Here is a 27,999-nt window from a genome sequence, read left to right on the forward strand (position 1 = left end):
TAGTGGTACTATGACTCCTTCTATACCTCCTGATTAGTGGTACTGTGACTCCTTCTATACTTCCTGATTAGTGGTACTATGACTCCTCCTATACTTCCTGATTAGTGGTACTATGACTCCTTCTATACCTCCTGATTAGTGGTACTGTGACTCTTCTATACTTCCTGATTAGTGGTACTATGACTCCTCCTAGACCTCCTGATTAGTGGTACTATGACTCCTTCTAGACCTCCTGATTAGTGGTACTATGACTCCTCCTAGACCTCCTGATTAGTGGTACTATGACTCCTCCTAGACCTCCATATTAGTGGTACTATGACTCCTCCTAGACCTCCTGATTAGTGGATTAGTGGTACTGTGACTCCTTCTATACTTCCTGATTAGTGGTACTGTGACTCCTATACCTCCTGATTAGTGGTACTGTGACTCCTTCTGTAACTCATGATTAGTGGTACTATGACTCTTTCTATACTTCCTGCTTAGTGGTACTATGACTCCTCCTATAACTCATGATTAGTGGTACTATGACTCCTCCTATAACTCATGATTAGTGGTACTATGACTCCTCCTATAACTCATGATTAGTGGTACTATACTTTGTTTTACGACATCTGAATATAAAAAACATGTTGTAATCTGTTGAATTGTAAGTTTAAAGTTTAATCTGAGCAGCAGAATATGAAACATGCAACTTTACAGCAGTTCTTTAGTGATAATTACAAACCAAAACAATAAAACTATTCCCATTAATTTCCTGATGAGGCTACAAATGAAATCACAACACAGAAATTAATTCAACAGTGAAAAACGTGGAAAGAAAAGCAGCTTCAAAATAAAATCACTGTTTGCATAAAAATATTGTAAAACATAACGACAAAGTCTTCACTTTGATTTTTACTCTAAATATTCTTTAATTGTGATAATGTTGTGAAATGACAGAATAAACTACTGAATAAACTATGACTTTTATTCAGACGAGTCAACCAGACACAAGGAATTCTCGCTTTACATGCCAACCAATCGCAACTAAGGTTGATGGGATGCCCCGCCCCCCCATGGTGCTGGAAGGCAGGTTTCTAGGTGGATGTGGGCGTGGCCTGTGGTGTGGTGGGAGGGGCTTCTCCGATGACACACCCTGGTTGCCGTGGAGATGAGGAGCTACCTCAGCTGTCTGGGAGATGAAATGATTATTTTCATAATTATCATATAAATTAACAGAAAGCCAATGACAGGAAAAGAAAACAAACACGATAACTATTTTCATGCAACTTTAAACAATTTGGGAAAAACTTTGGTGAGTTTTCCTCACAAATTTGGGACAATTTTTTTTAAATTCCGATCAATTTTCATGTCATATGCCACATTTTTAACAGATAAAAAAGACACTTGAGCTCCGCTAAATTCTACATTTACTCCAGGTATCGATATCTAAAGAGATAAAAGACAAAATTTGACTCATCGAGGAAATTTTTAGTGATTCTCTGAGTCATTCTCAACATTTTTTGTCTTTTTTAAAAATTTTTTTTTTTTTTTTTTTACAATTTTCAAGAAATTTTGACTATTTTGTGTCTTCTTGAACAGCTTGTAAGTAATTTTGGGCCAATTATGAGAAATTCAGGACATTTTGTGTAATTTTAGACAATTTTAATGTTATTTGACAAATTTCTGATAAAAAAAGAATGCTTCACAACCTGATACTGCCACCACCGTGCTTCACAACCTGATACCGCTACCACCGTGTTTCACATTTTGATGCTGCCACCACCATGTTTTAATCATGATGCTGCCACCACCATGCTTTAATCATGATGCTGCCACCACCATGCTTCACATCATGATGCCGCCACCACCGTGCTTCATATTATAGTGCTGCCACCACCGTGCTTTACATCATGATGCTGCAGACGACAAATTACTGGAAGCTCTCTGATACTTTGGGACTAATTTCTAGTCATCTGGGACAATTTTTCAAACATTTTGAATGGTTTTAGGCTAATTTTTGACAAATTTTGCATAAATTCAAACCAGTTTTGAGTTGCTTTGAATACGTTTTAGTCATCTTGGACTATTTTGAGTGAAATGTCTTTAGTTTCTTGCAAGATGTTTGTTGAAATTCTGGACAATTTTGGTCATTTTGGACAAATTTAGAGTAATTTCAATACATTTCTAGTCATTTTGGACATTTTGTGGTGTTTGTGTGACTCTGAATAACGTCCATAAGACAAATTAAACCAAATGTGTATTTTTTTAGTCATTAAAACAAAATACTCCTACAGGTTTTTCTGGTAGCATCTCCAGGTTTTCGTGAACAGAATAAAAGTGTTTCTTACTCTGTATCCTGGACAGAGCAAACTCCAGCCCCCTCATGGCTTTAGCTTGGTTGCTTTTGAACCTGGCGAGACCAAACTCCTGATGCAGAAACAGACAGAATTAATCACACGCTGTAGCATCAGCATTACAGCCAGGTAGCGCGATTTTTCTTCACTTAAAGTTTATTTAACCCTCCTGTTGTCTTCATTTACAGGCACCAAAAAATATTGTTTCCTTGTCTGAAAAAAATCCAAAAAATCAGCAAAAAATTCCCCAAATTTATGAAAATTTGCAAAATCTTCAGGAAGAAAATTCAAATCATTGCTTAAAAGTTTCCCTTGAAAGTTTTATTTTAAAAAAATTCCCCCAAATTTGACAAGAAAATTCTTGTAAATATATTCAGAAAATGAGTAAAAATCTTCAAAAAAAAATCCAAAAAATGTCTAAAATGATTACATATATATCAGTAAAACTTCCAATATTTTATTAAGAACATTCAAAAAAATCAACCAAAATCCAGTGAAATTCGCTGGATTTTGGTAGATTTTTTTGTGAATGTTCTTAAGAAACATTTTTAACATTTCTTTTTTTCCACCAAAAAATGTACAAAGATTCCCCAAAAATGTTGAAAATGTGGACATCAGAAGTTTCACTGTGAAAATATAAAACGGGTCAATTTTGAAGCGCAGGACGACACGAGGGTTAAATCTCCAGAAACTCCGGATCATCACCTGGATGGGCCGAGCCAAGCCGTAGACCGCCGAGCAGATCCAGGCCTCCCTCCTCAGCCGGGTCCAGGACGGCCGACTGCGGTCCTCCTCGAACAGGCAGCGCTCCACCACCGTCTGGGGAGACACAAGACCACGGTAAGATCTGGCCGACCAATCGGTGCAAAGGAGGCGTCTCTGCTCACCATCAGCGTGTTGTGGTTCAGGTTCCAGGTCTTGGTGGTCAGTGTGTTGGTGTCGGGGTCCACGATGGAGTCCTCCAGGACGTAGACGGCCCGCGACAGGTGAGCGGGGAAGACGCGCTCCGCCCAGCCCGGCAGCCGATTGGTCTTCGTCAGCAGTCGCCGTGACAACAGGTGGTTGCTGGGGGTGACCTCGCGATAGAGAACGTCCTCAGTCAGGACGTGACCGCTGAGACGGAATTATTAGAAAGTCAGGAACCCTTTAGCCTTTTAAATTACACCTTTTATCATAAAATACAAAAACACAAAATGTAAAAAATACTTGCACATACTATTTATATATATAAATAAATAAATAAATAAATAAATAAATAAATAAATAAATAAATAAATAAATAAATAAACGAAATTTTCCGACAGTCCTTGAATGCATCGTGCACAAGTTCGATACTTGGAATTAATCACATTTGAACTAAAAATCAGGATATTTCAATCAAATCACTTAATTTTATATTTTTCTCATTTCTAAAAACGAACTGCTTGCAGTAAATAGATTCTGTGAAAAACTAAAAACTCTGATCGACTCGATACAAACTGAATGGCAGGTGGTGTTTCCTCGGATGTGGAGTCATTTTTAAAAAATTTTCTGTCTCTAACAGATGTAGAATAACAGACATGTTGAGTCCAAACATATTTGACTTTTTCTCTAATTTGAGACTCATGAAATTACCTGTCGCGGTTTGGTTACCCGTAGGTGTTAGTTATCTGTAGGGGTTGAGTTACCTTTAAGGGTTGGTTACCTGTGAGGGTTGGTTACCTGTAGGGTTCGGGTTACCTGTAGGGGTTGGTTATCTGTAGGGGTTGGTTACCTGTAGGGGTTGTTTATCTGTAGGGGTTGGTTACCTGTAGGGGTTGGTTACCTGTAGGGTTCGGGTTACCTGTAGGGGTTGTTTATCTGTAGGGGTTGGTTACCTGTAGAGGTTGGTTACCTGTAGGGTTCGGGTTACCTGTAGGGGTTGGTTACCTGTAGGGGTTGGTTACCTGTAGAGGTTGGTTACCTGTAGGGGTTGGTTACCTGTAGGGGTCGTTTATCTGTAGGGGTTGGTTACCTGTAGGGGTTGTTTATCTGTAGGGTTGGTTACCTGTAGGGGTTGTTTATCTGTAGGGGTTGGTTACCTGTAGGGGTTGGTTACCTGTAGGGGTTGGTTACCTGTAGGGGTCGTTTATCTGTAGGGGTTGGTTACCTGTAGGGGTTGTTTATCTGTAGGGGTTGGTTACCTGTAGGGGTTGGGGTATCGCTGCCAGAAGGCCGCCAGCACCTGATGCCATGGACTCTGGATGTGGACCTCGCTGTGGAAGTACCGACCCATAGCGCTCAGTCGGCTGCAGTCACAAAACAATACAAGAAGATGTTTTCTTCTGTTCACTCGCTTCAAACGGTCCAAAACCTCAAACAGTCGATTTATTGTGTTTAACTAAACACAGTTTAGTCGCGTAAAATGACACAAATACATGATTTGGAAAAGTCAGTTTGTCCTTTACTTTTATTTCCAGACGCGTTTTATACTTGATTTGTGGTGTGTGCACATAAAAGCACTCGTTTATTACAATAAGTAACGATATAAATATAATAAAACGTATTGATACAGAAATTGTTGTGCCAAAAATACAACTGCGTTGGCCGGGAATCGAACCCGGGTCAACTGCTTGGAAGGCAGCTATGCTAACCACTATACCACCAACGCTGATAACAAATCTTGCACACCGTATTCTTTTATCCAGAACAGTATATAGAATCGGTCATTTTACATTTTCGAAGGCTTCATTTAATTTTTATTTAGCTTCATGTGCGTTATTACATCCAAATCCATCGGAAGCTGCTAACTTGCGGCAAACGGTGCTGATTTAGCAGCTACAGCTAGCAGCTAGCATAGATAGCGCTGCCCAGCTACACGGAGCGCAGCTGAGCTGAGCTAGCCGCACTTCGTCGCTTCGCTCGGTTCACCCCGCGGGCTGTTTATCATGTGAACTGGCTGGACGTCGAGTTTTTTTTTATCCCGAACAGCCGCTGCTAGCATCCGTAGCCGTTAACACCCGCAGCTAGCCGCAGAGCTCTCTCTCTGCGGCTAGCGGCTACAGACGCTAACTGCCGTTGTTAGCGTACGTAGCCGCTAACACCAGCTGTTAGCATCTTTAGCCGCTAACACCAGCTGTTAGCATCATTAGCCGCTAACATCAGCAGTTAGCATATGTAGCCGCTAACACTAGCAGCTACCTGGCTAACAGCCGCTGCTAGCCGCAGAGCTAACGTACCTCAGAGCGGGGAGACCTCGGTGTCAAAGCCCGGAGGAGGAAGCACGAGAGGCGGCATCAGGTTCAAACCCCGCAGCGGCTCAGTCCGCGGTTCGTTCCGCCGCAGAGAGAGGAGATAGCCGGTCGGTGAGCTGCACAGGCCGCCCTCCTCCGCTAGATGACGGGATGGAACCGCGTTATGTTTGGTTTTTAGTGGATTTGCTGAGTTCGTGGAACTTTTCCATCTTGCTTCCTGCAGGTAAAGCTCAGGTGAACCTTCTGTAAACTGATTTTTAACTCGTGTGCATTTGCAGATTGAGGTTTTAATGCATGAAGCTACTAAATGCAGATAAATTAGATGCAAAATGTAAATTTTTCTGCATTAATTCTGCAGCAAACCAGCAGAAATATTTAATGAAGTTATTCATGTGTTTGTATTTAAAGTGGATTTACTGTTTTTTCACATTTCTGCAGGAAAGTAACCCATTAATGCTGATCTGTTTGCCTTATAAATTATTAAAATGTACTTTTTAGTTCCTTTAATTTGCTTTTTCTGGTTTTAAATCAAAACCAGATGATAAAATAAAGTTTTGAAATGACTAAACGTTAAAAATCTGCACCGAGGCCACTTTTTCTCTTTAATACTGTGTTTATTTCTGTTCCATGTGTTTATTTCTTGGTGTTTTATTGAGATTTTAGATGTGCAGCTTATTTTTATATATATTTCAGATTTTTCTACGAACAATGAGGAAGTTCTGGATCATATAAAATTAGTTTCTTTTTATTTCCAGGAATCATTCGCCGTGAGTTTTCCCTGCATGTCTTCAGTTATTTGTTCATTTAATGTGAGGTTTTAGATGTGAAAGAAAACTAAAGTGCCTCCAAACCTTTTATTTTCCATTTATTTGTGCGACATCAAAGTGACAACTTCATTTTTAATGTGTCCAGAGTTTTATTTTTCACATTACAAAGTGGATTGAACGACATTGAACGTATTTACACTTTTTTAGTACAAATATTTTTTAGAAATCACAATAAAACCCCAGAAATAATTTACATTTTTACGTGCACACATCTCAGAAACAATGACTGATGATGAATTAATGATTTCATTACAATAAAAAAAAACTAGAACTCTGTAATTTAACATTGAATTGGCTTTTTATAAAAAATGACTTTGTTTACATTTTGGGCTTTTTTGTTCCACTTAACATGTAAATGAATCTATTTTTCTGTGATTTTAATACATATTTTCTGTCGTTTAACAACTAAAATCTGAAAAATAACAATGTTATTTTGCTTATTTTATATATACATGTTTTTTTTTGCTTTTTTTTTACCATTTACAACCTTTAATATACCTAAGTTTTATTTAAAATAATGACAAATATTTGTAATTTTGGCTAACAAACAATGGAAAAGAACAAATTACTATTTGTCATTAATTTAATTTATTTTCTTTCAAATAATGACAAATATTTCTAAGAAATTCAAATACAGTCAAAGATCTTATATATGTATATATATATATATATATATATATATATATATATATGTATTCTTTTTTTATAGTTTTTACTTTTTTTGTTACAGTTAACATGTGAATTAATATTTTTTTCTTTTATTTTAGTCCATATTTTCTTTCATTAACCGGTAAAATCTGCAGTAAGTAAAAATCTTATATTACTTAAATAATAAGTAAATAATGACAAATACATTTTTTTTCTAAATAACGTAAAAGAACAAATATTTTTCAGTCAAATGATGTTTTTTCTTTGTATTTTAACATTAAGTGGTTAGAACCTGTAAAACAACAAAAATAATCTTACTGTTGTTACTTTTTTTTTTACAATTTTTATTAATTATTCATATTTTATTAATAATTGGTCAGCAGTAATATTAATTGACATCTTTTTTCATCCTTTTTAAATCTGTTTTATTTAATATTTTCTTTAACTAAATGTAGAAAATTTGTAAAATAAGACTTTTTTGTAGATTTTAGCTGGTAAATGAAAGAAAATATCGAGAAAAAGTGGTAAAAAATAATTATTTTTGGTAAAAAAATACAAAATTTGGTAGGTGTTTATTTTTTAAATTTTATTTTACATTTTTATTTTTTAAATTTTATTAATAATTGGTCAGCAGTACTAAGAATTAATTGTATGAATTGTTAATTCTATTTTAAAAAAATATTTTGACTTTGACCAAATACAAAATTTGGTGGATGTTTTTTTTATTACATGTTTTACTTTTTAGTAATTATTAATAATTTGTCAGCAAAATATGAATTCATGTATATTTTCTGTGATTTTATTTGTTTTGTTTAATTTAACTAAATATAGAAAATCTGTAAAATAAGACTGTTATTTATTTTGCAGACTTTCTATGTTAAATGAAAGAAAATATCTGCAAAAAGTGGACTTTATTATTATTATTTTGTGTAAAAATGCAGTTGGTCAATGTTGATTATTATTGTTTTTTTATTTTATTTTTCTCTGTCTACAAAAAGTCAAAAAAAGAATTGTAATTTTTGTAAAGATGCAAAAATTATATTAATTTTTTATTTTAAGTTTTGTCCTTTTTTATTAATTATCAATATTTTTAAAATAATTGATCATCAGTAGTATGAATTATTATATTTTTAATGCTTTTATTTTATTTTTAAAAAATATTTTGTGATTTTATTTGATATTTTCTGTGCATTATTTCTAGTAAAACGGTGCTAACGGTGTAATAAACCTGTCTACCCTCATCATCTAACATCCTCTCTCTCTCCTCTCTCTCGGCCAATCACACGCCGGCTCCCTCGCCTCCCTCCCCCCTCCCCCCTCCATCACCTCGCCTCGGCACCAATCATACGCTTCACGCTGCGCCGCACGCCGCCACGGGCGCCGCCGCCAGCCGGAGACACGGCGGAGGGCACGAGCGCTCGACACCCCCCACCCCCCTCCCTCCACCACTTCCTGTCGCGTTCATAACCTCCGCCATTACTCACCGCCTCCCCCCTCCCTCCCGTCCTTTCTTTCCCATGGTGGTGTTTTTTTCTGCTTTCCCGCCCCTGCAGGGTCTCCACGGCGCCGCCGCCTCCTCGCCTTTCATTTAACGCCTCCCCTCCCCCCCCGCCTCCCCCGCCTCCCCCCTCCACCGCCTCGCTAGTGCCAAGCCCAGGTGATTATCCATCCGTTACCCCCCCCCCTCCCCTCCGACCGACAAATCCCTCCCGGTGCTCCCCCCCCTCCTCCTCCTCTCTCTCGCCGTCTCCTTCCCCGCCAGCCATGATCCGTGGCGGGCTAATTCCCAGACGGCGGTCTTCCTCCTCTTCCTCTCCTCCTTCTTCTTCTTTTTCTTCCTCCTCTCCTCTTCCTCCTCTTCCTCCTCTTCTTCCTCCTCCTCCCGGTAAGTAGCAGCGCCGTCCATCTTTTACTCCTCCTCTCCTCCGTCGGACTGCATGCTGGTATTTATCGCTCGTTATCGGCTTTTTTTTCCTGATTGACCCCCCTCATCTCGCCTCCCCCCCCTCCCTCCTTCCTCCTCCACCTCTTCGTGGTGGTGGAGGAGGAAGGAGGGAGGGGGAGGAGGCATTAATGTGTCGCATGGGAGATCCGATTTCCCCTCGCGGCCGGTGGCCACCGTGACCTTCTGTCGGAGCTCGCCGCCCCGGTTGACCAGACAGGGTAATTAGTTACGCCTCGGGGGAGTCGGTGGTGGGAGGGAGGTGGGAGGCGGTAGAGGAGGAGGAGGTGGTGGAGGGTGGGGGGGGGAGGCGAACACACATTTTCACACCGGCTGCACCGCACACACACTCTCCTCTCACTTTCATTCACACATTGTTGCGCACACAAAAGGCGGCGGACGAGGTCAGGGGTCGGGATGAACGATGGGCAGCGTTTCAAAAGCAGCAAGGAGATGCTCTTTAGTTGACCACAGGAACATTTTAACGGCCACAGGTTCCCAATCTGCCTTAAATTTAACTTTTAGCTGCTTGAGCTGCAGAAAACTTGTGGAAGAAGATTAAAAAAAAAAGCAGGAGTGCTTTCCGTTCTGTCTTCGTTTTTCAGAATAGTCTGACTGCAGTTCATTATCAAACCCTCTGCTTTGGGCAAGCAGAGAACCTCAAAGGGGGTTTAGCTGGTAAAGGGACACCATGACAGAGACTTATATGTTTAATGACCACTGGCCAGCACACGTATATTTAACTCAGATTGTTGTACTAGTAACACAGCCTGAAGCATGGTGGACTTTTGACAAAAACTACAATGCTATTAAAAGGGCACCATGACAGAGACTTCTTTGGCGTTTAATGACCTCTGGCCAGCATATATGTTGGCCAGATTTTTTTCCCTGTTAAAAGGGTGTTTTCCTTGCCACTGTCGCCTTTTGGCTTGCTCTGGGGGTCAGGCATATGGGTTCTGTAAAGCGTCTCGAGACAATTTGACTGTAATTGGCACCATATAAATAAAATTGAATTGAATTGAATTGAATTGAATTGAATTGAATTGAATATATGTAAAATCTAGTTGTGATCAATTTGGATAATGTTGCTGTATCTCAGGACTACATCTAGTACAGAATACCCTAGTTGCACTACATTATCTGGTAAAGGGGCACCATGACAGAGACTTCTGTGGTGTTTAATGACATCCGACCAGCACATATGTTAAATCTATTCAACTCAGATTGCTGTTCCACAGCTATTCTGCTGTTGAGGGGAAAATGCTCTGACGTAATTCTTCAAATCATCTTGGGTGGTGCTAAGCGAAGGATGAGGGTTGGGTGTTCCCTCAAAATAGCAACAGGTGAAATTGCTTTGGTGCTATTGTTAAAATGGACAGTCCAATGTAAAAACCATCTTACTATATGTATTTTTGTTGCAAAGTGGATTCTGAAAATACACAGAAAGCAGAAGGAGATTAACTAGTAACACAACCAGTAGCTAGTAAAAGGGGCACCATGACAGAGACTTATGTGGTGCTTAATGACCTCCAGGCAGTGCAAGATGCGAAATCTAGTGATCAATGCTATTTGGGGCGGCTGTGGCTCAGGTGGTAGAGCGGGTCGTCCAATGATCGAAGAGTCGGCGGTTCGATTCCCGCTCTGTCCTAGTCATGTGCTGTTGTGTCCTTGGGCAAGACACTTTACCCACCTTGCCTCCAGTGCTGCTACTCACACTGGGGTATGAATGCGTGTGAATGTTGGTGGTGGTCGGAGAGGCCGTAGGCGCGGATTGTCAGCCACACTTCCATCAGTCTGCCCCAGGGCAGCTGTGGCTACAAATGTAGTTTACCACCACTGAGTGAGAATGTGTGAGTGAATGAATAATGGATTCATTGTGAAGCGCTTTGAGTGCCTTGAAAAGCGCTATATAAATCTAATTCATAAGCGCTTTGAGTGCCTTGAAAAGCGCTATATAAATCTAATCCATTATTATTATTATTATTATCAATGCTATCCAAGTTGAGCACCCTAACGTTTTATTTGGTGCTGACATTGGGATCAAGTTTTTTGCTCCTGATCTGATCTGAGTCATTTAATATTTATCTATGCACTACATTTTTCTAGAGAAAATGTAGTACCCTGTTGGTGAAGTCTTTCATCTCCTTCTGTAGCAACCAGACTAGACGGGTAATTGTGTTGGCAAGCAGACAACATTTAGCTTGTAAAGGCGCACCATGACAAAGTCTTGTTGGACGCTTAATTAAAATGAAAATGTACTATGACTTTTTTTTTCTTTCTTTAAACTGATCGTTCATGTCTTGCAGTATTTAGAGAATTGTCCCATCTCATGTTGGATACGTCCATTGTCGGTTTCAGCATTTCCTTGTGATTGTGACTTGCATTGACATTTATAAATAAATCTTTAAGGATCAACAGATGATTCCCGTCTTTGTTTTCATTCGCAGAGCAGAACGTGTCGACTGCAGACGACTAGTAGCTCGTGGTTAGCGGGCAAGCGTGTGTTTGTTTGTATGCGTGTGTGTGAGCATTGGTGAGGTCATGTCGGGCATGACGAGTGGCGTGTGCGTGGAGAGCGACCTCACCTCGATGCTCCAGAGAAGCTCCGCCCCCTCGCACCATCACCCAAATCACCATGGTTATGGCGGACAGGGACAGGTGAGTTTTCTTTCAGCCTCAATAGGCCTCTTTCCACTGCAGGAAGTTGCTGCTTACAGGAACTAAATGGTCTTTTCAGCCTTTCTGTTTTCATGGTGATGGAGAATCCAACAGCTGCAAAACCAATTTAGTCCCCGGAGGCTTGTTATGTTAGCCTATATGGTAAATGCTATGCTGTTGATGCTGATCCTAGACTAAACCAGACTGGTGCTGTTTTTTTGTGGTTTCTCAGAAGTGCCTGTCCTTAAGTAGGTTATTTTCTGCTTGAAAAAGGTGCTAGAGGGATGGTTCTTGTGGTTGGAATAGCAAAAAATAGCCTCACCGGGAGCCTTTGGTTATCGATAACTGAACCCAGGACCTGAAGTCATACTTTCAATTAGCCATTTTCCCCCACAGGAACTCGTAGGGCTGTTGTGGACCTCTTAGATTCTTTGAGATGTTTTTACCTTGTGTCCAGGAGAACCTGAAAGAGAGGTCCAGATGCTTTTTACTGAAGCTCCTGAGACTATTTGTTGAATCTGTTGTACATGTAACCACCTTCTTTGTGGCCATTTGAAACAACACAGTCGGTGTGGGACCAATGTCTGGTGTGCTCAATCTGTACGACAAGTTGATCAAATGTTAATTAATATTGCATTTATGTTGAAAATTATTTAAGTTTATGATACTTATTGACCCAGACTAAAGATTGGCCTTAGGTTCATGCCAAACCTGATCAGGATTAGGGTTCCATCAAGCCAATTTTTAACTGACCGGCCAATGCGGATGTCGCTAATTAAGGTCCAAGCACCAAATGGTGGTGCGAGGAACCTATTGTAACCTTTGGGTTTATTATTTGAAGCTGTTGTTTGTGTTTTGGTTTGTGTAAACATCAGAGTGCTGCCCTCCACTGCCTCCAAACAGTCTCAAGCATGATGGTGTTTCAGCCCCATAGCCGGTGTTTCGGGCGTCGACCTCATGTCCGATTCCTTCAAGTCTTTGTCTGCTCTATTTACCCACATTTCATGTCTTTCTTCTTTCTTACCGTCTAATAATGGTGATGATCCAATAAATAAATAAATAATAGCATGTGATTATTGATGACATTGATCACAGTGAGTGTTAATGCTGGTGTCTGCTGCAGGTTTCCAGTCTGGCGCCGATGCTGGACTACACCACAGAGATGGATCGTTACCGCTCGTCCATCGCCAGCTTCTACAAGACCAACGTCAACATGAACATGAACGTGACAAATTTCCCCCAGTCCGCCAAGCTGGCGGCCCGTTTGGCGGCCGCCACGCCCATCTTCCCTCCCGCCGCCGCCAGGCTGGGCGCCATGGCGACGGGGCCCTGGGGCTGTCATGACAACATGAACATGAACCATCCGGCGACCATGTTCTGGGGTCGACCCAAACCCGTGGCGACTGCGCCGGCGCACCACCACCACCATCACCCCTCAGCAACGCCGGGTCACATGACCTCCCCACATCCCCACAGTACCAGCATGCACCCGGGCGGTGGGGGGTCGGGAGGGGGCGGAGGTGGAGGGAGCAGCGAGGGGGGAGGAGCTGAAAAACACGGACACACCGCCTCACTTCCTGTTACGCAGGCGACAGCGCACCATCACCCCATGGCCCCGAATGGAAACTTCCTGCCCGGTTACAGCAGTGGGACGGACTGCGGCGTCATGAACAAGCAGGGACACGCCCACACGGACATGATGGGCCTATCAGAGGGTGGCAGCTGCAATGGGGGAGGGGTGATGGGCAGCAGCTTCCTGGGGGGGCTGGGATTACCCCCCGGGGTCATCGTCATGGCAATGGGGTCGGCAGGGGGCGGGATCTCAGACGCCAGCAGCGCCTTTCAGATGACAGGCGGCCAGCGGGCGCTAACGGACTGCCAGCAGCACACCAACTCCTCCCCCTGCCCCTCGTCCTCCTCGCCCTCATCGTCAGGGGTGACGGCGGGGGGCGTCTCCCTGTCGTCTTCGTCGTCCTCGTCGTCGGGTACCGTGGCGAAGAGGAAGAGGAAGCGGTGCGGCGTGTGCGGACCGTGCAGGCGGCTTATCAACTGCGGCGTCTGCTCATCCTGCCGCAACAGGAAGACGGGTCACCAGATCTGCAAGTTCAGGAAGTGTGAAGAGCTGAAGAAGAAGCCGGGGGGAGGAGGAGTGTTGGAGGTGAGCGCGCATACAGTAACACACACACAGACACTAACACACACACACAGACACACACACAGTCAAACATTTAGGAAAAACTCACCAAATGTTTTGCTGTAAGAGTGAACATGAGTTTTTATGCACCGTTAGCATTTGAGAAACTGAACACAGAGTGGATTACTGTTATTATTGATGGAAATGTCCCCACATCAATGGTAAGATCATTAGCATGTTGTGCAGCTAATGTGGCTAATGTTGGCTTTGATGGTGGTAGTAGTAGTAGTAATGTAGCTAATGTTAGGTTTGATGGTAGTAGCAGTAGTAACATGGCTAACATTAACTTTGATAGTAGTAGCAGTAGTAACATGGCTAATGTTAGCTTTGATAGTAGTAGCAGTAGTAACATGTCTAACGTTAGCATAGATTGTAGTAGCAGTAGTAATGTGGCGAACGTTAGCTTTGATGGTAGTAGCAGTAGTAATGTGGCTAATGTTAGCTTTGATCATCAGATCTCTTTGGAAACTTTAAACCAAGAAGCCAGGAATGAGGGGGTTACTGTGTTTTCACGTTAGCATGTTAGCTTCTCTCTTGCTCTCTGTGCTCATTCAACAACATTTTAGTCCAGAACGAGGATGAAACAGTGAAACTCATCCAGATGACACGCTAACATGCTAACCAGAAGCTAAAATGCTAAATTTATTTATAACGTCGTCGAGCAAAATCCCCAAACATTTCAAAATGATTTCAGGGTAAAAGTTAAAACATAGGAACATAGAAAGTTATTAGTGTCTGTTTTTACTCCGTGCTGTCAATCACAGAGAGAGTCTTCTTCCTGAAGGGGGCGGGGCCAGTAGCAGCTCATTTCTCGTTTGTGTGTATTTTTCTATACGTGTGTGTATTTTTCTATTTGTGTGTGTGTTCATATTTTTCTGTATGTGTGTGTGTGCGTGTGGTTGTAGTTCTGTGTGTGCGTGTGGTTGTAGTTCTGTGTGTGTGCTGAGCTGAAGGCATCGTTCATCCCGCTGTGTGTGTGTCTGTGTGAGTGCTGTGCAGATGGTGGGTGGTGAAAAGCGAGAGCTCGGTCCCTGCTGAGGTCTGGCTGGCTGCCAACACACATGCACGCACGCATCCATACACACACACACACACACACACACACCCAAACTCCACTGATTCACAGCGGTAAAGCGAGTCGGGCCAAGAGGGAGAATATTTATGTTATCTGCCAGTGTGTGTGTGTGTGTGTGTGTGTGTGTGTGTGTGTGTGTGTGTGTGTGTGTGTGTGTGGGTGTGTGTGTGAGCGCACGGACGCAATAAGAATTAGTGGCGATCAATAATTCATTGACACCAGCGTTCGACCTCGATGATGACTCCATATATCACACACACACACACACACACACACACACACACACACACACACACACACACAGTAACACACACATACACAGTAACACACACTCTTCCAGTGGGAATCTGTACAAACTCTCACTAATTATTCCCTCGTGCGCACACTTGTGTGCCGCGAGAACACACACGGAAATACAAACTGTGTGTTAGCCCGACACTGAATTAGCGGCAATAATCTGCCTCAATTACAGGCTAATTGGACCTGCGGAGGCTAACGGCAAGTGACAGCACCACACAAATATACACACACGTGCACACACGCCACACGCACACACTATGTGTGTGTGTGTGTGTGTGTTCAGTGGTTTCACACTCTTGCCTCATCCCCTTTGATGTCGACCTGACAGCAGACTCGCAAACTTTTTGTGTAATGAGCAGCAAAGCATCCTGGGTAGTTTTTCTTCTTCCCCAGACAGAATATCAGCGAACCGACCACCAAACCTCACGGTCCACAGGGGCGTCTGTTTCTCGCATGGAAACATGCCACATCTGAACATCGTCCACTTGGTGGTCACAAGACCGCCGCTCTAGCTTCGGTAGAAACACTGGACCAGGGCGCCCCATAGTTCAATAAGTTGAGCCATTGTCCCAAAAACTACGACGCAGCAATCATGGGTTGGAGTCCGACCCATGACCATTTACAACACGTCTTTCCCCGACTCTTCTCCCCACATTTCCTGTCTCTCTGTCCACTGTGCACTATAATAAAGGCCAAAAAAACAACTTTAAAACAAAAAAAACCGTCGGACCAACATGACTGCTCAGTCGCAAACTTTCTTTTTTATTGCAAAATGTGTTTCTGAAAGTGTTCAAGGTGAGAAATAAGCCGCTGAATCTGTCGTAGTTTTGGTTTAATGACAACCAGTTTAGACGTTTTATGGAGGTTTTACGGAAGTTTTGCGATGCGTCGGACCTCCACTCCCTGCAACAAATTTGCGTGAAGTAGAGGTTGAGTCAACTTTATGTAAATGAGCTGTGGGCAACTAAGGGGCAATGTGGTTCGTTTCACACAGACAATGAATGGGATGCAACACATTGACGGATCCTGTGGACACGATCTACTCTGACTCAGTTGTCTTTAAGTCCTTCAAAAGTCCGTCTGTCGACTCAAAACCAAAGGATACGCCATCATTTCTTCGTCTTTGTCTCGTCTGTCTGACTTGGAGCGATCGCTTGGCACTGGACCTTCGAAACACCGATCATGGAATTGATTAACTGGTCTCTCAACGCAATTGACAAGATTGTCGCCACAGAGAGCACAGGCCTAGGGGAGCCTACCTGCCCGGATGGGAGTTTCGCCTCTGGTTACGTGATCGACGCCTGGGGAAAGTGGAAGGGGATCATGTGCCTGGCACCCCTATCTGTGGAGGATGTGGAAGATGTTTATATATTCGGATTTATGATGACAGGCCTGCTGATAATTGGCTTGTTCACTGGCCTGAGCTTCTGGAAAATCAGGAAGACTGCAGACAGAAATGACGTCCAAACTCTGCTGGTCTATGCAAACGAACGGATCACGGCTGCCGATTCTCGGTATGACGAACTCAATCGTAAGATGAACAATTTGCTTGGTGTGACTGTTGATTTGAGTCGCAGATTGGAAGCCATCAGGGTGAGAATCGCTACAGCTGAGGTCTAAAATTGTTGAGAGCAGTAGGGAGAAGGTGAAATTACTCCTCTCCCGCCCAAACATGTGAATAACTGATTACATTCTGGTGCCCCTGGAACAATAACAAACTCCTCTGGAAGTTTCATGGCCAAGAGATAGCTCTCCTACACCCCCCCCACTTTCCCAAGGACACCTGTTGACTTTTGGACCGGGCCAACCGAGGACGTCTCCATAGCAACCTTGCTGTGTTATCGCTCCCACCCTCGTGAACTGAGACACCGGAGGTCTGAGACGGAAGAAGATGGGCTACACTCATACACAAACATTCAGACTCATGAACTGAGGACTGAGCTAAACATTTACACACATGTCCATATCCCCATCCCCCCCACCTCCACAAGCTTTCCTCACTATACACAGGAGCCAGGAATCCGTGCACCTGCACAGGAACCGGCTAACTGTGCGGTGCTCCCTCCTCCTCCACCCCACATCCTTATCCCAACTATCCTTGTCTAACGTCATGCTTTGCCTGTTTGCGGGTTTGTTTTTTTTAGGTTTCCTTCTCAAATCGAATTTCCCAATAATTGGAGGTTTCATTTGATACAACGAGCCTTTTTTTTCTTTTACCCTCTGCTATCCCTACCCAGATCCCGACATGTTTTTTTCTTTTTTTTCCTGAAGAAAGGCGCCGCGCAGCACTGCGCAGCAGCTGGAGCTGTCATTGGCAGGGCAGCTCAATGTAATTTCATTGTATATGAAAGTGTGCAATGACAAATAAAGCTATCTATCTATCTATCTATCTATCTATCCATCCATCCATTATCTATACACCGCTTATTCCTCACTAGGGTCGCGGGGGGTGCTGGAGCCTATCCCAGCTGACTCGGGCGAAGGCAGGGGACACCCTAGACAGGTCGCCAGTCTGTCGCAGGGCTACATATATAGACAAACAATCACTCTCACATTCACACCTACGGGCAATTTAGAGTAATCAATTAACCTCAGCATATTTTTGGACTGTGGGAGGAAGCCGGAGTACCCGGAGAAAACCCACGCATGCACAGGGAGAACATGCAAACTCCATGCAGAAAGATCCCGGGAAAGCCGGGACGCGAACCAGGGATCTTCTCGCTGCAAGGCGAAAGTGCTAACCACTACGCCACTGTGCAGCCCCTATCTATCTATCTATCTATCTATCTATCTATCTATCTATCTATCTATCTATCTATCTATCTATCTATCTATCTATCTATCTATCTATCTATCTATCTATCTATCTATCTATCTATCTATCTATCTATCTATCTATCATTGTTGTCGATTAACTAAAAAATTCACTGACGAATTCCCTGTCAAGTTGCAGTAAGCAAGATCTGGTTAAGATGAGTTTTCCCACGTTACGCTGGTAACACCAGGACTGTGGAACCTCGATCGATCCTTAAACTTTTACAGTTGAATTGCTTGTCCGTCACATTATAATGAGACCTTATGCCAGCTTTGATATTTCTTTTCTTCTTCTTATTCTTTTGTTCTTAGCGGCCGCCGTCCGTCCCGACCGGCGAAGCTTTCCGGTGGTTCTTCTAGCCTTCCCTCTGACGACAACAGTCACAAGCATCACACACGGACTACAAAAATCAGCAAGAGGACTACAGCTTCTGGAACTGAACCAGATGCAACAGGATTACAGTTTCACACCGAGTGTAAGACAATTTTAGATGACAAATCCCACCTCAGCTGGAATAGGAAGTCTGCAGGAAACAGGAAGTAGAGGAGGAGGCAGTTTGGTCACGGGCAACGGTGCCACAATTACAATTAATCCATGAAAAACAGTTCTTGAAGAGATGCACACAGGAAGTCCACATGTTGGAATATTATGGCTAGCTGGCTAGTCATTTCTAGACTAGCAGGCTACCATTTCTGCCATACTTTTCGTGTTGTATTCTTGGCATGTTATCATTTTATAGTTCCCGAAACAGCAACCTCCAAAGGTGTGACCCAGATCACTGTTTGCAGGGACATCATCACTGCATCCTGGGCTTATCATCACCTACAATGATCATGATTGGTTTAAATTAATTTTAAAAACCAGAGCATTTCTCCCCTCTATGGGCTCGTTAAGATGTGACATATTGCACTTCCAGTGTTGTCATTTCTGGATCCTAGCAGCTGTTGTATTGGTTGAGAATGTCTTAATAGGTCCATGGCTAAAATAAACACAGCTTTTCTACTCCACAGAAAGACAAGAAGAGATCCCTGCAGTTGATGAGGCAAGCTAAGAGGCCTAGATAAGCTAGCTAGCTAGCTATCTAAAAGACTGACAACTGACATGCAGATGTGGGATCTTAGCAGGAAACACTCTGTAAAACCCAGGAACATTAGCCACTTTCCCAGTAGTCGCTAATGTTTGCTAGGTTAGCTATTTATTGTAGCACCATAGCTAGCTAGCTTGATAAACTTCACCTTAGCAGTGCAGCGCAGAGCAAAGACTGATAAACGTCAAAAAGGCTAGCATGGTAGTCTAATCTAGCTATCTTTTTTAGCTCTTGTGAAGGGCCCGTTACAAGAAAAACTCTATAAATGCATAGTTTACTACAGGTGGTCTGACCCACTTTCTGCAGTTTTTGAGAAAAATGGCGTCAAAGTTTTGTGTTTTCCAGAATGCTCTAATGTTCCACTGTAATGATATATTTGGGTCGTGGGTTAGACCACTCTGACACTAAAATCTAGACCATAAAATATTACAGAAATTACATAAAACTCAATTCAGATTTTTTGTGGATTAGACCACTCTTCTTCTAACCCCCTCATTTGTTGTCAACAGTAGGTGCTAATATCTGTAGCGAGTCAAAAAGAGAGGAGTGGACAGTAGGGTGATGACTTTTTGACTTTTTTTTTTCAAAAATTATTTCCTGTAGCACTAATGAATGAACTTTTGCCTATTAATGATTAAAATGACATTTATTCTGTTGAAATATTGAAAAAGGTCACGCACAAACCACTTTGAAAAAATCACTATTACTATCAATGGGACTAAATTCGTTAAGCCCAAAGAAGCATTCACAAACAGTACCAAATGCACCAACCATAGAAAAGTAAATGATTCAATGCCTTAAAAGATAATCTAAGTGTTGGTAGTTGTTTTGAAGTTGATAAATTCTGGCCAAAAAGCTGATAATTAAAATTTTTAAAATCATTTTGTGCGTGAGGTTTTTTTTTTATCAAATCACCTTAAAAGTAAGATTTTATCTAATCTTTAATAAAAGTTCATCAAATTATGATACAGGGATATGAGGTTGTAAAAAAGTCATCACCCTAGTGGACAGATCCCAGGTTCCTCCAGTGATGTTTGCTTTTTGGATCTGTACTAGCGTTTGGACGTCATCAGACTAAACAAGCAGATAGATCAGTCTTTGTAGCCGGGCGTTGCCAAAAAAATGCAAAATAGTCTGGAGCTTGGTGCTTTGTTTTCAATTTCCAATGAATTTTATCAGCAAAATGTCTCTGATAGACAAACAACCAATCAGAGCAACAAAATGTGACATCAAATATACCATCAGCCTTCATCGTTTTAAACCCGCCTTACGTTGGAATTATGCAGAACTTTAAGCCTCATTACAATTTAAATGTGTGACTTACAGAAATATTTTCTCTTGTCAGTTGTCAGAAATAGTTAAATTAGCTCTAGAGACCAAAACTGGTTCCTGTTCCAGGCTGTAAACTTGTTTATTTCTGCTATAAAGTTGGATGTTTGAACATCTGAGTGGACTGACTCAACCTCAAGTGGACAGTTAAGGAACTACAGTTTGGAAGTCGCTGCTTTAGTCAGAACTTATTCGGTAAAGTTATTCCGTCTCCCATGAAGCATATTAACTCTTTTTCAAAATGTAAAAACTTTTTTGCACAATTGAGGAAGTTCTTTTTTGAATTTTCAGTCAATTTTTCCCAGTGCAATATTTCAAAACAAGCTCATCATATGCAAGAAAGTCGAGATTTTCAGGCATGTTTGTGGGTTGTGCAACAAGACGAAGTAGAACATTTCTTTCCCAAACTAGGAAGTTGCCATTTGGCTTTCAACAGTCGATATTAGACTCTTTATCATGTTTGTTTAGGTCATAAAACACGCTAATGTTTTAAAAAGTGTTGATGGAACCACAGAGCTAAAGGTGGACCTGTATACCTCAGCCTGATGTAGCTTATGTAGCCTCGGTAGGTCTGTGGCCTACTAGCCGAGTCCATTGATCGGTTTTATGTCATCAAACCAAAACCATCAGTGTTTGGGAGCCAAATCTAGTAGCCAACGCTGTTATTTCAGTGTGTCGGATAGACATTTAACTAGCATTTAGACAAACAGACTCAGCAGAAACCCAAAGTTGAAGTATTTCCTGTTTCCTGTTAGCAGCTTTGACGTCAACCGCTAAGTTCTAACTACAAATTTATTTGGTTTGGTACTTAACTGAGCAAATTCTATTTAAATTATATGGATCTCCACCATCCTGTTGAATCTCCACCAGCTGTGATAAATTGTCTCCTCCCTCCTCTTCCTCTTCCTCCTCTTCCTCCTGGCAAAACCCCATTGTAGCCAAACCAGGAAGATTCAGGACTCAACCGCAGAAACAATTAGTTCGACCAAAACCTCAAAGGACAAACTTCACCAAGGCGGGAGTACAAACCGACCTCGGCAGGACGTCATCCAGGACTGTTATTAAAGGACTACAACGTCACCACAGTAGGACTACAACTACCACATCACTGTTATCTGTCTCTTCTGTCTACCTCCTCCTCGAGAACTTTAAAAGCACCTTGACTGATTTTTACTGGACCGGTTCTCAACTCTGTCCATGGTCCGGAGCTAATCGGCCTCCTGTGGGATCTGGTGTTTGTTTCATTTCCTCCGCTGCCTAAAGGAGTTGTCCAACTTCATTTCATTTGTCTGGACTTCAATGGAAAGTTCTCAGGGCGCAGTCACTCTCACAGTTGAACTGGAAAAAACTCACTTTTGTATTTGCATGAAAGGTGACAGTGGAAAGTTCCTGTCTTCGCTAAGATCAGTGTTTTATTTAAGGAGGAAACACTCTTTGTTGTTGGAGTTTGAATGTCGTCTCTCGATTGGGCACTAAAATGTTCTAAAGACCCTCTGCAGGACCTTGAAGAGAGTTCAGAACCGGTTTCCTGTGTCGTTGTTCCATGTGGTGACCAAAAGGAAACCAGACGGGAGAATCGGTGTGAGAACCTTCGAATCCTCCGAAGTTCTGAGCTGAACTCTGGGACTAAAAGGAACCAAACTGATGAGAACATTCCACACTAAAAACATCATTTCCAACACGTCTGTGAGTGTAACTTTGATGTGACATCATCACTTTAGCATTCAGTTCTTCAGGCAGCTTCATTAACAACTGTTTTGTTTTGAAATGTTTACGGTGAATTGGAAGCAAACTTTTGAAATGTGAATTAGGCATGTTTCCATTAACTACTTTGGAAGGAATAAGCTTGGGTGTGTGGTGTTGTCAGAACGTGGCGCTATGAACAGAGTAGTAGAAGAAGTCGGAAAACAAAGCTAGTTTTGGTCCAATGGCCAAAGAATCAAACTTTATCTAGTAGCGAGAGAACACCTTCTTTCAGAATCAGAACTCTTTAGATAAATTGAAAACCCACCTCAAGTTAGTGTAAAAACTTTTCCCCCCAATTTATGCCATTTCCATTCCAGTGTTTTCTAAAAAATGCTCCTAAAATGTGCTTTGGGTGTGTTTTACCCACTGAAGTGCAGTCAGACCATTCTACGCAGCATTATGTAGAACAATCTGACTCACTTTTGGAGCCTCAAGTGGACATTTGAGGAACTGCAGTTTTCAAAAATCAACTCAAGCGAGCATAAAAACTTGTTTTTTGTGAAATTGAACACGTTTTTTTCAAATGTTGCCATTTCCGTTAATGTTTTTTAGTACAATACTTAAAAACATGCCGATGGAAACACTCGTGGTGACGGACCAGTTGCAGGTGGAGATTTTGCCTCTTTGGCGGCCAGACTCATGAAAGAGATTTTAATTGGGTTTTCTCTGTATGAAAAAGCAAAAACGTCGAAAGAGGTTAAAAAATTTTCTACAAAAATGTTTTTTTGTTTGTTTTGCTGTTGCCATTAGCCTTTTCCAGCACTATACATCAGAAAAAATTATTTCCGTTGCCCTTACAATGCATGAATCCTTTTTGAAAAAGTCAAAAACCACCTCAAATTTAGTGTAAAAACTTTTCCCCCCAATTTATGCCATTTCCATTCCAGTTTTTTTCTCATCCGGTATGTCTAAATGTGCATAAAATGTGTTTTGGGTGTGTTTTACCCACTGAGGTGCAGTCAGACCATTCTACACAGCATTATGTAGAACAATCTGACTTGCTTTTGGAGCCTCAAGTGGACATTTGAGGAACTACAGTTTTTGGTGTTTACAGATGTTGCTACTTGGTCAGAACTGATTCAGAAAAACTGTTTCCCTTTAAGGGCGTCCTTCAATAAAGGGCAAAAATCAACTCAAGCCAGCGTAAAAGCTTGTTTTTTTGCCAAATTACACACATTTTTATCAAATTTAGTGTTTCCTTTTTTTGATACAATACTTAAAAATGTTGTGATGGAAACACTGGTGATGATGAACCAGTTTCAGGTGGAGTTTTTGACTCATGGAAAAATTCATTTGGTTTTCTTTTACGAAAAAAGCAAAAAGAACCCACATCAAATGAGGGTAAAAACTGTTGCGATTAGCCCTTCCGATGCGATACATCAGAAAAAGCTATTTCCTTCACCTTTAAAGTTTAGAAAAAGCCAAAAAAAAACACTTCAAGTTAGTGTAAAAACTTTTTTGTGAAACAGAACTTTTTATCAAACTTTAAGAATGGAAAGAGTGGAAAGTCGTGAATAAAAGACATTATCTGGGTTGTCCAACTCAGCATAAAGTTTAAAATTTACTGCTAAATAGTCTTTTAAAATTAAACCAAGTGGAGGTTTGATGAACTGCACTTTTCGGCTGTTTATTTTCATTTAGGGAGTTGCTGCTTAATTAGAACTTATTATTTTTCTAAACCATCTGAAGCTAGGGACTTTTTCCCCCCTTATGTTGAGGTTTACGGTCACAATTTCGCCCCTAGTGGCAGCTCCACTGAACTGAACCATGGTGTGGGTGGTGTTCGGGAGGAATCGGGACGAGTTTTTCAAATTTAGCTGATCAAAGCAACACGAAGCAAATATTTCAGGTCGGTCCATCACCTTTAAAGGACAATAACTCTTCTTGAAAAAGCTCAACCTCAAGTGAGTGTACAAATTTTTTTTGTGAAACTGAAGTTTTCTTATTTTTAATTTTCCGTTTCCTTCAAACGTTTTAAATGTGCTGGTTGAAGGAAAGGTGTAAGTAAAAGATAGTTAATTGGTCGTCTAGTTTTACCTAAAGTCGAAATTTCCGTCCTAAAATAGTCTTTTAAAATGAAACCAAGTGGACGTTTGAGGAACTGAACTCTTTTGCTTTTTATTTTCATTTAAGAAGTCACTGTTTTAATTAGAAAGACTAAAAGTGCAGTTCTTCAAATGTCCACTTGGTTTGATTTTACTATTTTAGCAGCACATTTTCTGATTGATGTTGAGTTGGACGACCCAGAAAATGTCTTTTATTCATTACTTTGTTTCCACCATAACATTTCAAAAGTTGGATGCAAACGGAAAATTACAAATAAAAAAGCTTCAGTTTCTCAATAAAGTTCGTATAAGTTTGTACACTCACTTGAGGTGGTTTTCGACTTTTTCAAGAACAGTTATTGTCCTTTAAAGACGATGCAACGACCTGAAATATTTTTTTCGTGTTGCTTTAATTGTCTACATTTGAAGAACTCGTCCAGATTCGTTATGATTCGGTTCAGCTCAGTGGAGCTGCCACTAGGGGGCGCAACGTGAAGTTACTGCATGTAAATGTCAACCTGAGGTTCATTCTAGAATCTTCATCTGGGAACAAAATGTTCTGTTCAGCGTCGCCACGTTTCCACCAGCGGTTTTGAAGCGTTGCGGTGGAAAAATTCGATTAGAAAAAGCAAAATACGGAAAAAAAAGCCACAAAGAAATGACTGTCCTTAATTACTCAAAACAGTTTTCATGCTAGCTTGAGGTGGTTTTCGAACATTTAGAAAAAAAAAATTATGCGCTTCAATCGAGACTTTGTGGTCTTGTCAGGAAATACTTTTTTCTCCTTATTTTGAGGTTTAGTCTCCATTACGCCCCCTAGTGGCAGCTCCACTGAACTGAACCTGGACCAGTTTTTCAGGGCCGTTTTAACACAACTTCTGACTGTGAGAACGTCTTTCAGGACAGTTTTTGTGGAGCTGTTGCATCTCGTAGCTGCTGAGACGTTTAACGAATCCTGAGTGTTGAGTTGGACGACCCAGAAAATATCTTTTATCGCGACTTTCTTTCCACCATCGCATTTCAAAAGTTTGATGGAAACAAAATTAAAAACAAAAATTTCAGTTTCACAAAAATGATTGTACACTCGCTTGAGGTGGTTTTTGACTTTTTCAAGAACAGTTATTGTCCTGTAAAGGCGACACAACGGCCTGAAATACTTTCTTCGTGTCGCTTTAATCGGCTACATTTGAAAAACTTGTTCAGGTTCAGTTCAGTGGAGCTGCCACAAGGGGGCGCAAGGCAAAGTCGCTGCATGTAAACGTCAAACCGAGGTTCATTCTAGAATCTTCATCTGGGAACGAAATGTTGCTGTTCAGCGTTGCCACGTTTCCACCAGCACATTTTGCAGCGTTGTGCTGGAAAAGTTCGATTAGAAAAAGCAAAATAGGAAAAAAAAATGACTGTCCTTAATTGCTCAAAACAGTTTTCACACTAGCTTGAGGTGGTTTTCGAATATTTAGAAAAAAAAGCACTTCAATGGAGACTTTGCGATCTTGTCAGGACGTATTTTTTTCCCCTTATTTTGAGGTTTAGTCTCCATTACGCCCCCTAGTGGCAGCTCCACTGAACTGAACCTGGACCAGTTTTTCAGGGCCGTTTTAACACAACTTCTGACTGTGAGAACGTCTTTCAGGACAGTTTTTGTGGAGTTGTTGCATCTCGTAGCTGCTGAGACGTTTAGTTTAACTGATCATTGGGTGAAGATGAGCTGCGGCGCCACCTGCTGGTAAAGACAGAAAACCATCCTGATGTCACGTCAAAGTTTGTGCACCTGCAGACATGTTGGCTTTAATTTTGGAGTACCGTGAGGAAACCAAGCCCCGCCCCCTCCCTGTGAGGCGTGTGAGGAGGGAGGCGTGTGCTTGGCGTGTCCGTCCTCCCCCTCATGTGTTCTGTCTCCGTGACCTCCTCATGTGCTGAATTATAATAAAGCGTTTCAAAGATGAGCGGTGTGAGGATGATGTCGGGCGGTTGCATCATCATAGGGGGTGATGATGCGTGAGGGAGGGGGATGATGGGGGGGGGGGGGGGGTGCGTGAAAATGAACAACATGTTTTTGTGTTTGTGTGAATTTTCTCCACCACAAGATGGAAGCCGTGTGAGCGTGGGCCGTCGCCTCGCTAATGGAGCCGCCGTCACTCAGATGGGAGGAAGCTGGTTGTCCCTGGCGACGGTGCGCCGTCCTGTTGCCCGGCAACAGCGCTAACAATGGCAGTGGGCGTGGCCTGACGGGAGGCAGGAAGGAGGGAGACGATGAAGGAGCTTTTACCTCCAGATTTATCACTTCAATCTCACAGAATAAACAGGTTTTTATTTTAACATTATATATCTTTTATTTTCTCTTTTCTTCTCATAATTTTACCACTTCAATCTCATATAATATCCAAGATTTTTATTTTTTAATTTGTTTGTTTTCTCTTATAAATATTCCACAGTTTTGTTTTTTTTCCCTGGAAATAGGGTATTTTTTTTATCATAAATTTATCACTTTAATGTCAGAACATCCTTTTTTCTCATGGAATTTTTTTTCTCTCACACACACACACACACACACACACACACACACACACACACACACATATAACTATAATTCTCATATGATGTTCATTTATTTCTCATACATTTATCAGTTTTTCCTCTTAAACACCACTCAAGTATTTTTCTTGGAAATTCATTTTTATTTTTTCTCATAAATGTGACCTTTTTCATAAATGTACCACTTTTTAAATTATTTTTTAATGATTTTTTTTCATAAATATTCCACCTTTTTTGAGGAAATAAATTTTTCTTGTAAATATGATTTTATTTCCTCATAACTACGGCGGTGTAATAAAGTTTTTCATCCCATTAATTAGTGAAATATCACATTAAGAATCACTTTTAGGTCTTCAAGTTTCTTTTAGTCCAATCACAGCCAGAAAACTAAACAATCCTAAAAAAAAATCATGAAAAACTTCAAACTGATTGGTTCCCGAAAAATAAGACATTCTGAGTTTGGGGTCGTTTTGGTAGAATTTAGTTTTGTTAGTTTTTCTTGTAAACAATAAACAAAATAAATATAATTTGTATTTGTTTGTGTCTGTCTAAAGCAGCCACACCTTTAGAAACACAAAAAGATTTTCCACAAATATTTCATGATAATATTTGTGAAAAATCTTAACTTTTTTCCTTCACCGTAGTTATGAAGAAAAATTCATTTCCAAGAAACGAGTTAAATGTAGAAACAGAAGCGTCTGGTGGCGCCATCTGCTGGTGCCAAACACAAACTGCAGCTCTAAACCACGTATTTTTTCATAAATATTCCACCTTTTTTGAGGAAATGAATTTTTCTTGTAAATATGATTTTATTTCCTCATAACTACGGCGGTGTAATAAAGTTTTTCATCCCATTAATTAGTGAAATTTCACATTAAGAATCACACATATATAATTATTATTATCATAAAACATCCATTTATTTTATTTGTATTTTAGTTTTTTCTAGTAAACGCCAATCAGGAGAATTTCTCCTCTAAAATGTTTTCGCTTTTCTCATAAATATGTGTCTTTTTTTCCTAAACGTACCATTTTTGATTTATTTTTTTTTATTTGCGAGTTTTCCTTCTCATAAATATTCCACCGTTTTGTGTTTTTTTTTTCTGGGAAATAATTTTTTTGTCATGAATTTGTCACTTGAATGTCAGAATATTATTTTTTTCCTTGGAAATAATGTTTTCATAAATTTTAGGACTTTCTTGCTATCAACATGTATATAAACATAATAGACATATAGTTTTTCCTTGTAA

The 27,999-nt window shown here is 41.1% G+C and overlaps 2 protein-coding genes and 1 non-coding gene across 8 annotated transcripts; 1 reads left to right on the forward strand and 2 right to left on the reverse strand.

The window, feature by feature from the left end:
• Nucleotides 1-639: 639 nt before the first annotated feature.
• Nucleotides 640-5,675, reverse strand: LOC111579699 (PRELI domain-containing protein 1, mitochondrial-like). The gene is made up of 6 exons (XM_023287080.3): nucleotides 5,534-5,675; nucleotides 4,499-4,603; nucleotides 3,224-3,449; nucleotides 3,042-3,155; nucleotides 2,331-2,409; nucleotides 640-1,167 (listed from the first exon to the last, which is right to left on the reverse strand). Exons 2-6 carry the CDS (start codon nucleotides 4,588-4,590, stop codon nucleotides 980-982), a joined length of 699 nt encoding a protein of 232 aa, XP_023142848.1. The 5' UTR covers nucleotides 4,591-4,603; nucleotides 5,534-5,675; the 3' UTR covers nucleotides 640-979.
• On the reverse strand, nucleotides 4,894-4,965 carry trnag-ucc (transfer RNA glycine (anticodon UCC)). The gene has a single exon. It is a non-coding gene; the product is annotated as a tRNA-Gly (tRNA).
• LOC111579701 (CXXC-type zinc finger protein 5-like) lies at nucleotides 5,636-26,160 on the forward strand. 6 transcript variants are annotated; one of them, XR_008600481.1, is made up of 6 exons: nucleotides 5,636-5,771; nucleotides 8,414-9,186; nucleotides 11,413-11,623; nucleotides 12,747-13,781; nucleotides 18,319-18,482; nucleotides 21,362-26,160. XR_008600481.1 is itself a non-coding variant. In XM_055007413.1 (5 exons), the coding sequence occupies exons 3-5, from the start codon at nucleotides 11,507-11,509 to the stop codon at nucleotides 18,364-18,366; spliced, it is 1,200 nt and encodes a 399-aa protein (XP_054863388.1). In that variant the 5' UTR covers nucleotides 5,636-5,771; nucleotides 8,414-9,186; nucleotides 11,413-11,506; the 3' UTR covers nucleotides 18,367-26,160. The 6 variants fall into 6 exon arrangements, 5 of the variants coding, with proteins under 5 accessions (XP_054863388.1, XP_054863391.1, XP_054863389.1 ...); XM_055007413.1 differs by having other exon boundaries at nucleotides 18,319-26,160; XM_055007416.1 differs by having other exon boundaries at nucleotides 11,418-11,623; nucleotides 18,319-26,160.
• The last annotated feature ends 1,839 nt before the right edge of the window (nucleotides 26,161-27,999 follow it).

This window comes from Amphiprion ocellaris, chromosome 23, assembly GCF_022539595.1.
Source record: "Amphiprion ocellaris isolate individual 3 ecotype Okinawa chromosome 23, ASM2253959v1, whole genome shotgun sequence".
Lineage (NCBI taxonomy): Eukaryota > Metazoa > Chordata > Actinopteri > Pomacentridae > Amphiprion > Amphiprion ocellaris.

Coding starts and splice junctions, on each gene's coding strand:
- LOC111579701 (XM_055007413.1), top strand. CDS start 11,507: ATGTCGGGCATGACGAGTGGCGTGTGCGTGGAGAGCGACCTCACCTCG. Junction 11,624..12,746: donor GTTATGGCGGACAGGGACAG/GTGAGTTTTCTT, acceptor TGTCTGCTGCAG/GTTTCCAGTCTGGCGCCGAT. Junction 13,782..18,318: donor GGGGAGGAGGAGTGTTGGAG/GTGAGCGCGCAT, acceptor TTTTGTTCTTAG/CGGCCGCCGTCCGTCCCGAC.
- LOC111579699 (XM_023287080.3), bottom strand. CDS start 4,590: ATGGGTCGGTACTTCCACAGCGAGGTCCACATCCAGAGTCCATGGCAT. Junction 3,450..4,498: donor CGATACCCCAACCCCTACAG/GTAACCAACCCC, acceptor ATTCCGTCTCAG/CGGTCACGTCCTGACTGAGG. Junction 3,156..3,223: donor TGAACCACAACACGCTGATG/GTGAGCAGAGAC, acceptor GTGTCTCCCCAG/ACGGTGGTGGAGCGCTGCCT.